The 13647-nt window shown below is 41.1% G+C and overlaps 1 protein-coding gene across 2 annotated transcripts in view; it reads left to right on the plus strand.

Moving 5' to 3' along the window:
- Positions 1-13647, plus strand: part of si:ch73-374l24.1 (protein kinase C alpha type) — a 254721-nt gene that overhangs the window by 174934 nt on the left and 66140 nt on the right. For both annotated transcript variants that reach the window (XM_017714068.2, XM_017714069.2), the window contains exon 5: positions 1005-1133. In XM_017714068.2, the coding sequence (XP_017569557.1) occupies positions 1005-1133 (129 nt within the window). The remainder of the gene's footprint in view (positions 1-1004; positions 1134-13647) is intronic.

The following is a 13647-nucleotide window of genomic DNA, read 5'->3' on the forward strand; positions in this document are numbered from 1 at the left end:
TGCTTATGACTAGCATTTAAGTTATGCATACAGTAGATATCTGTAGGTACTGTATATCAGTGCGTGTGCCTCTGTGGATGGAGCATCTGAATCTGAGCCTGGGGTTAACTCAGGACCGCCATCTGCTTTCCAAACCCACACAGTCACAGTAGCCTGCACAGTGCTACAAGTCTGTCTGTTCTGTGTTAAGTCTCAGAGCAGAGAAGGAGCTGGAGCTTCAGTCACTGATGGATATTCCCTCTCCCATTCGCATAATGAGGTCGAATGGGATTAGACCTGCTCTGTGCATAGACGCTTGTTTAATTGAAGCGGAATCCTTTCCTATCTGCACACTCCATCCTTCTCTGCTGCCCCTGCGGGCCTTTTGTCTTTATTGTCAGCCGTCAGCCATCCATCTCTTGCTCTGTGGCTCGGTTGCCAGTGTTATCACAGATTTTAATGAAAGCAGATTGAAATAAATTGGTGTGGGGGGGATAGCACCAAATTTGTAATTACAGCCCTCACAATCTGCTCGTCAGACCAGGTGAGGCAGAGCGGCCGTCGCAGCGGAGCCACCTTTTGTTTTTATTGTGTGTGTGTGTGGGCGGGTGGGGGGTACAAACACATCATGCATAAACACAACCACATGCACACACACACACACACACACACTCCCTTCCCTCTGTGCTCTGAGGCCGGTGGCTCTGTCCAATTACCAGTCAGGCTGCGAGCACAAATAACATTATAACACCTCTCTAAAAGCAGACCACCTGTGTGTGTGTGTGTGTGTGTGTGTGTGTGTGTGTGTGTGTGTGTGTGTGTGTGTGAACTGTACTTTCACGCTTGGCCCTGCAGTTTCGTTAACACCAAGATTCATTAACAGGAGCTGATCTCTTACCCACCTACCTTAAGGATGCTCACTTGCTCTGTGACATTTCAGATACTCAGCTATCTCTCTCTCTCTCTCTCTCTCTCTCTCTCTCTCCTTATCTTTCTTTGTCTCTCTCGCTCTCTGTCTCTCTCAGCCTGCGATATGAATGTACATAAGCAATGCGTGATGAATGTGCCAAGCTTGTGCGGGACTGACCACACCGAGCGCAGAGGACGCCTCTTCCTCAAGATCGAGGTCAGCGGAGACAGACTCCATGTCACAGGTGCGCAGCCCAAATCCCACATCTGCACGCTGGACTCAATTCAGTTCAGGTCAGTTAGATTTAATTCAGTTTGGTTTGGGGCAGTTCAGTTCAGTTCAGTTCAGTTCAGCTCATTTTCACTTAGTTCAGGTAAATTTGATTCCGTTCAGTGTAATTCAGTTTACTTCGATGTGATTTAACTCACTTCACTTCTGTTCAGTGCATTTCATCTCACCTCACTTTAGTTCATGGCAACAGAGTCCACTTCAGTACAGTTTAATTCAGTTTAATTTTATTCAGCTCACTTTATTTTACTTCATTTCACTCTGTCCTCAACTCAATTCAGTTCAATTCAAAACTATTCAAAATGATATGATGTTATTTGAATGTAGAGAACACACAAAATGTGCTGCATACAGCGCTGTGTGAAAGTTTCAGGCGTCTAAGCAAGTTTTTAACCAGTTTCCCTCAGCAGTGAGTTTATCACAATATACATTAGAATAAAGTCGTATTCATAATTCAAATAAACAGAAAAACTATAAACAGTAACAAGAATTTCTTGGGTCCATATTTTTCCTGGACACCTTCACAGCCGCCACAGAGACTCGTTAATATCATCAATTACATCATGAGCTCAATTTACTGAGCACTGATTGGTCAAACCAGGAGCTGCTTTTTAACTACATATAATACTGGGCTTCCTCGAGGAGGAGAGGCTTGGAGATGGGGAAACAAACATCCATTCATTAATTTTATATATATATATATATATATATATATATATATATATATATATATATATATATGTAAATAAACTGTAAATAAACAGACATTGCCATATCATACATCATACGTAAGTTTATTATTCAGTCAGCTCACCCACATTGAAAAAATACTTGGCATCTGTTACTTTCAACCATGACAGTCATTCATTTTTGATCATTTGCTCTGTTGGCAAATATGCCTCTCAAAAATGAAAAGTGATTTATTAAAACAAGCTTACAGATGAAGCTTTTACACAGACTTTAACCTTCATATTTTCACTGGACCACTGTAGAGAAGAGTACCTAGGCTGTCTGTGTACCTATGCCCTTCTCCTTTTTGAGGGCTTTAGGTTGCAGTACAACACATGCTGTAGCTCCCAGCGGCAGCAGGTGCCCCCCCCTCCCCTTCCCCCCCGCCCCCTCTCTCTCTCAGTGTCTCTCTTTTTTTGGTCATATCTGAATGCCAGATGTCTGGCCAGAAGCCCGGCTGCTGCAGGGCAGTCACATGTTGCATGGCGGTGCCCGTTAGGGTCACCCTGTGGCCGGATCCATCCTCCGTTCTGCTGATAGACCTTTTTCCCCCCTGCCTTAATACTCTTGGATGGAGAACATCCAGAGACTGGACTTTGACTGCTGATATAGAGTGAGAGCCAGATGTGCGCATGTGAGTGGGCTGGTGGTGTTGCAGTATGCTCGCAGTGCATCCTATTAACATTAGATTTCTGAAGGCTATAAATAATCACACAAACTGCGCCCACGTGCTAATTGAGCTGAACGTATGAGGTGGAGCTTAAAAGCCTGTGGGGTCCCAAAGGCTTTGACAAAAGAGACAATGAAAGTTCAGTGATGAAGAGAGAGAGAGGTTTAGGGGTCACTAGGTGAGCTCTGGGGCAAGTCGATGACCCTGAAGGTTGAAACGCTGTCACTCTTTTGGTATATATATTTTTTCAGCATGGTCTTTAAGCTCCATGCCTCCATCTAGCTGCTATGTTATGTTATACTTTATTGAAAGATAAATAAAGACAAGTGTGTTCTTTTCTTGTCTAACTATGCGCAGTCTATGAGTATCATAGCAGAGTGGCTGGAATTTGAACCCACAACGTTCTGGCTGATGGCCCACCTCCCTCATCACTAGGCTACTTACAACGCCTTATATTTACACCGCAGGCAGAGTAAATCCTACAATTCCAGGCTAGTTGCAAAAACTTTAGTAATCAAAATAAATATGTAATCAGCTGCATTTCCAAAATCTCTGTCCATTTTTACACATACATTGCTCTCCGAAATCTTAGGCTATCTGACGATACGTAGAGCTGTTTATCAGGTAAGCATTTATATTAGCACAAAAATAAATAAATAAATATTATGATTTGTGTCTGCCAAACTATTTCAGAAGCACTCCAGAAGGAAACCCAGTATTTAGAGTCACTATTTTGGCTAATCAATGCTTCGTTAACTTCAGTTAGTCGTTTTCAAAACTGGAATTTAGCAAATGGCTGGAGTGCACTGAGACGTTAAGGAAACCCGGGGTTTTTCTAACCAAGAAATCAGTAGCTCTTATGTTTACTGTATTTAGTCAAAAGTCAGTAAAATTTTACTTTAATCCTACTCAGCAATATATACAGTACTGTGTGAAAGTCTTAGGCACTCAAGACACATTTTCAAAATCTGTTTATTTGTGTAGTTTGTGTTTATTTGCTGAGCAAAGTGTTTTCTGTTTTTGACATAATCTGAAAGTATCTGTTACTTTTTACATTGTTTGTAAATTTTGTGATGGATGGCCTAAAAGAAATTACCCAAAATGACATGGGAAAAATTCTGGTTCCATTGACTTACATTGAAAGTGAAGTATGTTTTTTCCTTCTCCTGTAAAGTTACAGTTTTGGAGATACAAGGTTTTCTTCTGACAGCAACCATGTGTATATATATATAATAGTGATTTTGTGGATGTGAGTGTGTTTGTTTACCCATCTCCAAGCCTCTACTCGAGGAAGCCCAGTATTATATGTAGTTATAAAGCAGCTCCTGGTTTGACCAATCAGTGCTCAGTAAATTGAGCTCATGATGTAATTGATGATATTAACGAGTCTCTGTGGCGGCTGTGAAGGTGTCCAGGAAAAATATGGACCCGAGAAATTCTTGTTACTGTTTATTGTTTTTCTATTTATTTGAATTATGAATACGACTTTATTCTAATGTATATTGTGATAAACTCCCTGCTGAGGGAAACTGGTTAAACATTCGCTCAGACGCCTAAAACTTTCACACAACACTGAATATCAAAAACATGCCATATTTTTCATACTATATCATGAATTGCCGTAACAGATTTTATGTAATAGTGCAATAGTGCCACGTTACCATTACGACGTTACCATCACCGTGTCTCAGCTGTTTTTGTCACATGCAAATTTTTTTCACTACTTAGTCACTATGAAATTATAATGTATGGCAATTAACAATAAGATTAACACAGTTAAACTTACATGCAACTCCAGCTGCTTGAAATCTACCTGAAACTAAACTGCACTTGAGTTGTATAATATAAAGCATGTGAAAAGAATTTGAAACTCAGCCGCAACAATTGCAAGTACCTCAACAAGTTTCATGAAACTGTTACAGGTAACTTGCAACTAGTTGCATGTAAGTTTGGTAACATGACACTTCCCCAGTTCTGCTCTCCATACATGTGCTCCTGTTTTTTGTTTTGGTTTTGTGCACCTCCCATGCTCCACCTCTTCATCCTTCCCATCATGCATGTCTGAGAAACATCCCTGTATTTACACGCCTGGTTGTTGTCTTGTAGTTGCACGCTGTTTTTGTTTTACAGACCCTGTTCTGGGTTTCCCTGCTGGTTGTTGGTTTTCTTCACTCTCCTTAGTCTTTTTTTTCAGTTTAAGCATCTTGATTCCTAGTCTTCTTTTTTTTAGTCTATTTCTATTGCTTTATTGTTCATGTGGCTTCATGGATTTCAGTAAAACTCACGCTCACATCCTGTCACCTTGTCTCCTTCATTGTTACGTCATGACCCCAAATAACATCTGCCATGACATGCTTATGCCACGGTTATGTCAGCGTTGCAGCAGTTAGTTCTAGAGTGTAGCAGAGATCAGGGGTTACCCTGATGTTACTGACGTTGACCTACAAATTCATGCTTGTTTTAAAGAGTTTTCACGACTTTTGCACCGCGCTGTACGTGGCTCAAATTGCATTCAGACTTTTACACCCGTTTTGTAGATACAGATATACTATTACCGGCAGGAAAACGTCCTGTTTGCAGCTGAAAGCTGGTGCAAGAGGCTTAGCACATCTGGCCCTGTGTGCCTAGTCTGTTTGCTGATATTGGTAAAGGTTATTGGGGGATTTTGAGAGCATTTGAAATATGTCTTTGGTCTGGCACTAGATTTGAGGACATACGGAGCAAATTGCTGTGGTTACTGATAGTGGAGGTCGCAGTGTTTGGTCGCTGAGGTCATGAGTTACTGCTGGGCCCTCCAGCCTCAGCACGGAGGAGGTGGGGGCATCTGAGTTCAGAGCTCTGAGTTGAAGTTGATTTAATCTGTCCAGCCAAGAGTACAGGAGCATGTAGCAGTATACACACACACACACACACACACACACACACACACACACATACATACAGCAAACAAACAGCCCTTAGGCAGATTAGACTGTGTTTCTGGAGCTGAACTCCAAGACGTTGATACTCACAGAGTGGCAGCCGTGTCCTTCGGTGCACTTCCAGTCCTGGAAGCCACATCACTGCAGTTTGCTGTGTCCTCTGCTCCAGCGCACTGGAATCAACAAATTATCAAGCTTTATGGCAGTTGAATCAGTTCCCTTCTCAACAGTCCGCTCACAGATACACTTTTTGTAGCAGCTGCTGGGATGTTGGATAAATTTCTTTTAGCAAATTTATTTTACCTCTTTAACCTATTCAGAAATTCTAGTATTTGTGTGTGTGTGTGTGTGTGTGTGTGTGTGTGTGTGTGTGTGTGTGTGTGTGAGAGAGAGAGAGATCAAACTAACGTTAGCATTGAGTCATTGTTGTTTAGAACTTGCCTCACTTTGATAAGCTACAGCAGCACAGTCCAGGTCAGTAGCGCTAAACAAATGTTGTAGTGGTCCGAATCATGAATAGTATCTATCACCTGCTAGGTCTCCCCCTATCACATAGTGTTACCAAGCTGGGGGGGTAAAGGCCAACTTATTTGCTTCATGTGAAACTAAAACCAGCCACCGCTTCCTTTCCTGCCACTAATTTGACATCATTGCTCAGATGTACGCCTTTTTGGCGACGTTTACACAGCAGGTAAAAGTGGCCTGAATCTGATTTTCTCACCAAATCAGATTTTTTAGTTTGGCTGTTCACATGATCAGCTCCCAAACTGACCCACACGCGTAAAAGGACAATACTTCACGTGGCTCGTCCAGAGGCGAACAGTCATGACGGCCAGAGAACGGGAGTCGTCTTCGCCAGAATCACAGGAGAAATTAAGTTCCAGTGGTTGACAGCTGGGCTCATCACCCACAGTGTGTTCCTCGGGCTCCTCCGGCTGTGAACATGGAGGGGCTGCAATGAGTTTGTTTGTTTGTTGAGTCTCAGCAGCGTGAAATGATGTTGGATTGATGTAAAAGTCGCATGAATTTCGATTTGGCTGTTCAGACTGAGTCGCATCACCGATACGGATTTCAGCACCACATGTGGAAGCGTCTCAAATCAGAATTGAAAAGATTCAATGCCTTTTTTGCTGTTCACACTGACACACAAATGACACATCTGGCTTTGGGCCACTTTTACCTGCTGTGCAAACGTAGCCTTTGAGAGCCGTAACCTCTAACAGACATTCTGCTGACATTCTGGCTAGCATCACAATGAGCAGGGGGACAGGGAGGGCCATCCTACCTACAGATAGGCCAGTTATGCTGTCCTTGACTCCCACCCCCAGATGATCTCTCACAAGACATCAAACCCATGGTTTATGTATATTAAGAAAATGTATGTATGTACATTGAGATTTGTAACTAGGTTTCTCATTAGGATTTTTTGCTATTGGTATTTTTGCCTACATTCTGTAAAGCCTGTTCAACAGTTGATAGGAGGGAATGTAGTCAGTGCAGGAAAAGTACTGGAAGCACCCTGCAATGGTCAGGAATTGCCTACCTGTTCTTGTACCAACGATGGGTCCACCTTTAGCATTCAGTTGTTGGCTTGATTTGCACTGTGAGCTCTGTTTTCTGAAACTACACTCAAAAATTCAAGTCATTTTTCATACTTAGGCTGCAGACTCTGCGTTGGAGATGGGAATCCTCAGTGACCTTTTCTCCTCCACTGCTAAACACATCCAGCTCATTTTGAGTACTTTATCAGATTAAGGGGTGTGTATGTATATATTCCGTTAAAGGTTAGAAAGTTACATAATTCTTCTGAATTTGGCAGGTTTTCATCAGGAATTAGTCTTCTAGAGATGGCTGTGTGCAAAAATAGCAGTACATAGGATCATTTCTAGGATCAGTCCATGTTAAAGCCTTGTGGAGTGCATATATATATATATATATATATATATATATATATATATATATATATATATATATATATATATATATATATATATATATATATATATATATATATTTTTTTTTGTAGAATTTAAATAAATATATATATATATATACACTGACTCTGAATATATTCAATATGCACTAGTATTGCACTATTCCAATGTACAGTTGCACAGTAATAATCAATATAATCATTAGGGAGAGAGAAATGTGAGAGGTTCATGTTTGGGTGAAAAGAACAGTCAAAGTCAAGTCAAAGCTGTTAGTCTTTTGTCTGAAAACAGAATTTAGATATGTGACATCCCGACGCAAAAAACAGCTGCCATTCAGGAAGCTGAAGTCTGATAGGAAGCATTAAAATTAAAGTGGCTCATCCTGACCAAAATGATGCAGCTATGAAGGTCATTCTCCAGGCCCAAATGCCTGTCCCTGCGCTTTCCTAGCTTTCCTCTTCAGCCACTGATCTGTATTCTACTAACATCACCATTGCTATCTACTCCTATAAAAGGATAGAATGAGAGCATGTGATGCCCCAAACAGTTAGTTCTGGCTCAAAGTACAGCCTAAGTTTCTGTTCTCGTGTTATAGCTGTGATGGTGCACTTCATACCATTTTACCATCAACACCAGTTTTAGGCGTCTAAGCGAATGTTTAACCAGTTTCCCTCAGCAGTGAGTTTATCACAGTATACATTAGAATAAAGTCGTATTCATAATTCAAATAAACAGAAAAACAATAAACAGTAACAAGAATTTCTCGGGTCCATATTTTTCCTGGACACCTTCACAGCCGCCACAGAGACTCGTTAATATCATCAATGACATCATGAGCTCAATTTACTGAGCACTGATTGGGCAAACCAGGAGCTGCTTTTTAATAATACTGGGCTTCCTCGAGGAGAGGCTTGGAGATGGGTAAACAAACACACTGATATCCAGAACATCACCATATATATATAATCATTATTAATTAATATTCTATACATTTTGTTTATTCAAGTATTAACACTTTTCTCAGCAAACTACACAAATAAATAGATTTTTTTTTGAAAATGTGTCTTGGGTGCCTCAGACTGGTCAAGTGAAAATAACTTTGTGTTAGCCACAACATAAAGTGGTGCATGTTGATGGATTTTTACAAAACAGGTCATTTAACCAGAAGGTGTTCATACATTTGCATATGTCTGTACATCTTTCTGAGTTTGTACACTGCTGTTCCAAAGTTTGGGATCACTTGTCTTTTAAATTCAATAATAACGTCTACAATGTAGATTGAAATACTATAAATTATGCATTATTGTTTTGCCTGAAGGGCAATGGGATTACTGTACTCACTGACAGTAATCAATACCCATTACTTTACTTATTATACTTTCCATAAGTACAAGGAAACTGAATAGTCCTTTCAGAGCTTTCGTTAGAAAGAACTAGTCAGTCAGCCAAAAATCCAAAAAACAGCCGCCTCAGAATAAAACCTTTAGGAAAGAAATGTAAAGCTTTTAGAGCTGATGGTGAATGGAAATCAGGTCGGAAAGCAATAGTGCACTCACACTATGATGCTCACATTCATATTCATGCGTTGCGTATTAATATTGTTCTCGTAAAGAAATACGAGTAAGGCAAGTAAGAAAGTTACTTAATAAATAATTGTATTAAAACTATTATTATAAATTCTGATATTATTGCCATTAAATCAGTAGCTGTAATGTGATTATAGGAATTAAAACTGCAATTTATTCCACTGCTTTGTTGCAGGAGAACATAGGTGCATTGCTGTAATGTCACCCCCAAAAAAGTTAGTTCTTCATTTCTTCAACTTATGAAAATTTCTTCTAATAAGCTAAAAACCTTATTAAAAGTTCAAACGGGCTTTGCCTTCTCCTGTGACTCATCATTTCGGAGATACATGTACGGATGGTATGTGCCTTCAACAGCACTGGCTTCCTATTAGTAAAAATAGGGTTTCCAGACTTTTGAATGGTAGTGTGTTTCCTCACAGTCATTCAGCAGGTCTCTAAACTGTAGATGAAGCCAAAACTGCTAATGAAACCTCACTCCTCTTTAATCCACCCTCAAACAGATTTCCATCACTGATTATATTCTAGCTGAACATTTTTCCGAGAAAATAGGATTTTTGCAGGATCACATTATATATTCCAGCAGACCAAAGAATAAAAGCACTTAGTTCAGAATGCTTTCTTAAACAATACACGCCCTATTAATGCTACTATTGTCGAATAAATTGGAACTGTTTGAAGTAGAAATTTGATATTTGGGCTTTTGCTCCATGCAAGTCTTTTTTTTCTTCTATTTGAAACAGATGGAAAATCCATTTTATAAGCATATAAGCATAGTAACACACCCTGGGGGTTTCATTATCACTGTATAACCACACACCTCACACGTAGCCAGAGGTGTGCGGCTACGTACTGATAATGCACTCCCTACCGTGCATGCATAACAAATCTCTCAACACGAGCGACAAGGTGAGCTTTTTTTGAGGCTCCGTCTCAAAGAACGACTTTTTGTGTAATGGAACGAGACAGACGGGCAGATAAACAGGAAGAAAAAGACATGAAGAAAAACCAGAAAGGGTCCTTTTAGATGTTGTAGCCAAGCAACAACAGCAGATAAATTCCTTGCTTCTCTCTTGCCGCTTCTCATTCCGTTGCCGAACGCAGGGAATCTGGAGATAACTGAGGCGGCAGGACATGAAAAGGGCCACGTTAAAAATCCTCTTTTGTATTGCTCCCTCTTGAGAGACCTTTAGCATTTCAACATTTTTAACAGAGTTCATGGCAGAAGCTGTCGTGTAGGATATGCTGGGTTAATGCATGACCAACAGCAAGACCTATGAGAAGTCCAGGACTGTTATGTTTCCTTTACCTGCATTTTCATGGAAAGTATTCCGTTTTTATAGTCAGAGCAGAGAGAGAGAGTTTGTGGAGCTGTGCTTGCGAACGTTATATTAACTTCACTGAAAGAGGTTAGTCTCCCCCTTTTGGTTCAGGAGATCATTGCAGCTGTTGCATGTGTTTACATTTCTTACACCCACCTATTCATTACCAGAGGTCAATCGCTCAAGGCCTTCAACTCGTCTTATTTGCACTTTATATAAACGGAGATCATGTTACTCTTTTGTGAGAAGATGAAGCTTAGCTTGTGATGCTCTTCATCCAGTCTCCATCTGAGCTTGACACAGATGAACGTTCTGAAATGGCCAATGTCATTTTTAAAGCAGAGTCATCCCCTCTGGTACGTGGTGAACCACGGAAATGGACCTCGATACGTGCAGCCAGGTTGTCAGCAGTATTCCACGGCTAATTCTGACAAGACATCAGCGTCTATCTGGTCCGCAAGCCCTAGAGAACTCAACATTTGCTGATGGAATTCTGCCCATTTTCTCAGCACCTTTCACATGTGGCCTTCAAAATGATTAGACAGAAGACCGTGATTCTGAGAAGGTAACGTATCCTATGTAAGCTAAGTTTAAAAGGTGGGTGAACACGGCTTCTCAAAAGAATTCGATTTCACAGCTTGACTGTTCTCGTCAAGTAAAGAAGACGGGAGCAAGAGAATTCTTCAGGGTCAGATGGAGACGCTGAATTCTTGATGGTCAAAATGTCCACATTTCTACCCAATGTGATTTTCTGATGTGTTGTACAGAAGAAGCAGTGGTGTTTCTGTGGCACTGATAAAAAGGATCATTTTTTTATGATATATTTCTCACTCATGGCTGAAATGAATTGGGGTTGCAGGGTAGTTTTATCAGGAGCAACCTAAAACTCCGAGTCATGAGAGGCAGGGAAGAGGAAACAGACAGGCAGGTACATGTAAGGCAAATCCACTGTTTGAAAACCAGGTAACAAAGCAAGTAAACAGGAAAAAACAAACAAAGAAAACACAGAACTCAGTTTGGGCTGCAGAACTTCACAAGGCCACAAAGGGGCATAGGCAGTGTGGTCAAAGGGTCATGGTGTAACATCGGGCAGCGATGAGGAGGCGGACGCATTTGCGAAGACAAGCAAGATGTATTAAGGGCAAATCCATACTCGGGGTCAAAACAGTCCAAGGAGCCTACACAGGGGTACCAAGGGACAGACATAACTTAACTAAACACAGATTGGAAACACCAAGGAGGCTGGAAATGAACAAAACACCACGGGATATAACGAAGACAATACACCACACGAGAATACAAAACATGAGAACTCAAATCAATGACCAGCAAATTAACAGGGGGAAACACAGGACTTAAATACCAGGAAACAACGAGGGTTAAACATACACAGCTGGCTAAAACAGGTGAGAACAATCAAGGGCGGAGTCTGAAAACAAGGGGGCAGGACCGGGAATTAAACACAAGCACATGGACAGGACCGGGAGGAGCCAATTGTGACACATGGTGAAGATATTTTAATTTAATATAAGATAAGATAAGTACTTTATTAGCCCACAACGGGGAAATTCTCAGTGTTGCAGCAGCAAAGGGACAGCAATGAAAAAAGAAAGCAATTAACAAGTAAGTAATTCACTTTAAGTACTTATTAAGGTTTTTACAGTTTGTTACTTGTTACTATATTGACAATATATATTAAAACTAAACATAAAAAAATGAGATAAAGAATATATTAGAATTTCAGAGCCATCAGCCTTGCTTGCCCACGGAGGAATTAGACCTCCGCATTTAACCCATCCGCGCAGTGAAACACCACATGCACACTAGTGAACACACACACTAGGGGGCAGCGAGCAGCCCTATCCACGGCGCCCGGGGAGCGAGTGACGGCTGGGTGCCCTGCTCAAAAGCACTTCAGTCACACACTGTTGGCCAAGGGGATCGAACCGGTGACCTTCCGGTCACAAAGCTCACTCCCTAATCTCCAGCCCACAACTGCCCCCAGAAAGTCAGTTCGGTCCCACTGAGATTTGAACTCGGATCGCTGGATTGAGAGTCATTAGACCATTTAACTACATACACTCAATCCTTCACTAAAAAGAACCCGAATAAGTGGCAGAAAGTCTTATAATTAAAAAAAAAAGGTTGTAAAATAGGGCACTAAAGTTTTCTTGCCTTACTTGGTGAGGCAGACAGATATCATGACTGTTTAAAAACGTATTTTTCACACTGCAGGTTTCAGACATCCGACAAAATAGCTTCAGGTTTCAGGAAAAAACAGAATCATGTCTCAGCTCTCGTACATCAGGAGAAACAGGCCATTTCAAATGGCCTCAGGCAAAATAGCTTCAGGATAAAAGTCATCAGGCTAATCTAAGCAGCCACAGGTGGTAATTTTGTGTGACATTCTCACTACTTTAATTTCAGTTCCATGGCCGTGTTAAAAATGACCACACAGTACAACCACGGCTTTATTAACCTGTCTTATTATTACGGTCTTCTATTTAACAAAGCTTACGCTTTAAATGACACGCTTTCACTGTTAGTTGCTCTCGTGTCTGCTCCAGTGCCAGGACCTGTTTCAGAATTACCAGACTACAAATTGTTGCTGTTATTATTGTTTTATTTTTTTAAATAAAATAAATCTCGAACTTCCCGTCTCACTTCCCAACGGGGTTTAATTGCTTAAGCACGGTGGTTTTTCACACATTCATAACCCGAATATGAGGCCTGTTGCCAGCACAGGCCAGGTTTGTATCACTTGTCATCATATGTAAATACAATTCAGGACCTATCAGCCTTTACCTGTTCACCTTCAACCTACATTACCTGTTAACTATGTAATTACACAGCAAAACTCTGTTGTCTGAGTAACTATAAATGCACAGTTCTGCACACACTTGCATGATCCTCCATCAGCAACTGAGTCGACTTCACATAACACAGCCCGCCGCCCAAAAGGGGTTACCGTGGAGACGGAATACATTAAGGTTGCCATGCCACTGCATGCCGCTAAATGTTTGCCCTCATTGATTTATCTGGTTGACCATTTATTTCTGCTCAGGCTTCTTTTTGCAATTGCCACCAGCAACGTTGTGATTGCAGCGATGTCGCGACCTCCTGCCGCGTCATATCGCGCTGATCACGTTGACTAAGAGGACGCAGCATTTCGCCAGCAGACTGAAGCTGATTCAGATGTTGTGCCGTGTGTTATGTTGACAGTGACATATTTTGATGGGAAAAATAAGCCTTCATAACCACGGCTGCCTTTTCATCCTGTCTCCTGTTGTGCTGAGCCTTTCATGCAAAAG

The sequence above is a fragment of the Pygocentrus nattereri genome, chromosome 14, assembly GCF_015220715.1.
Source record: "Pygocentrus nattereri isolate fPygNat1 chromosome 14, fPygNat1.pri, whole genome shotgun sequence".
Lineage (NCBI taxonomy): Eukaryota > Metazoa > Chordata > Actinopteri > Characiformes > Serrasalmidae > Pygocentrus > Pygocentrus nattereri.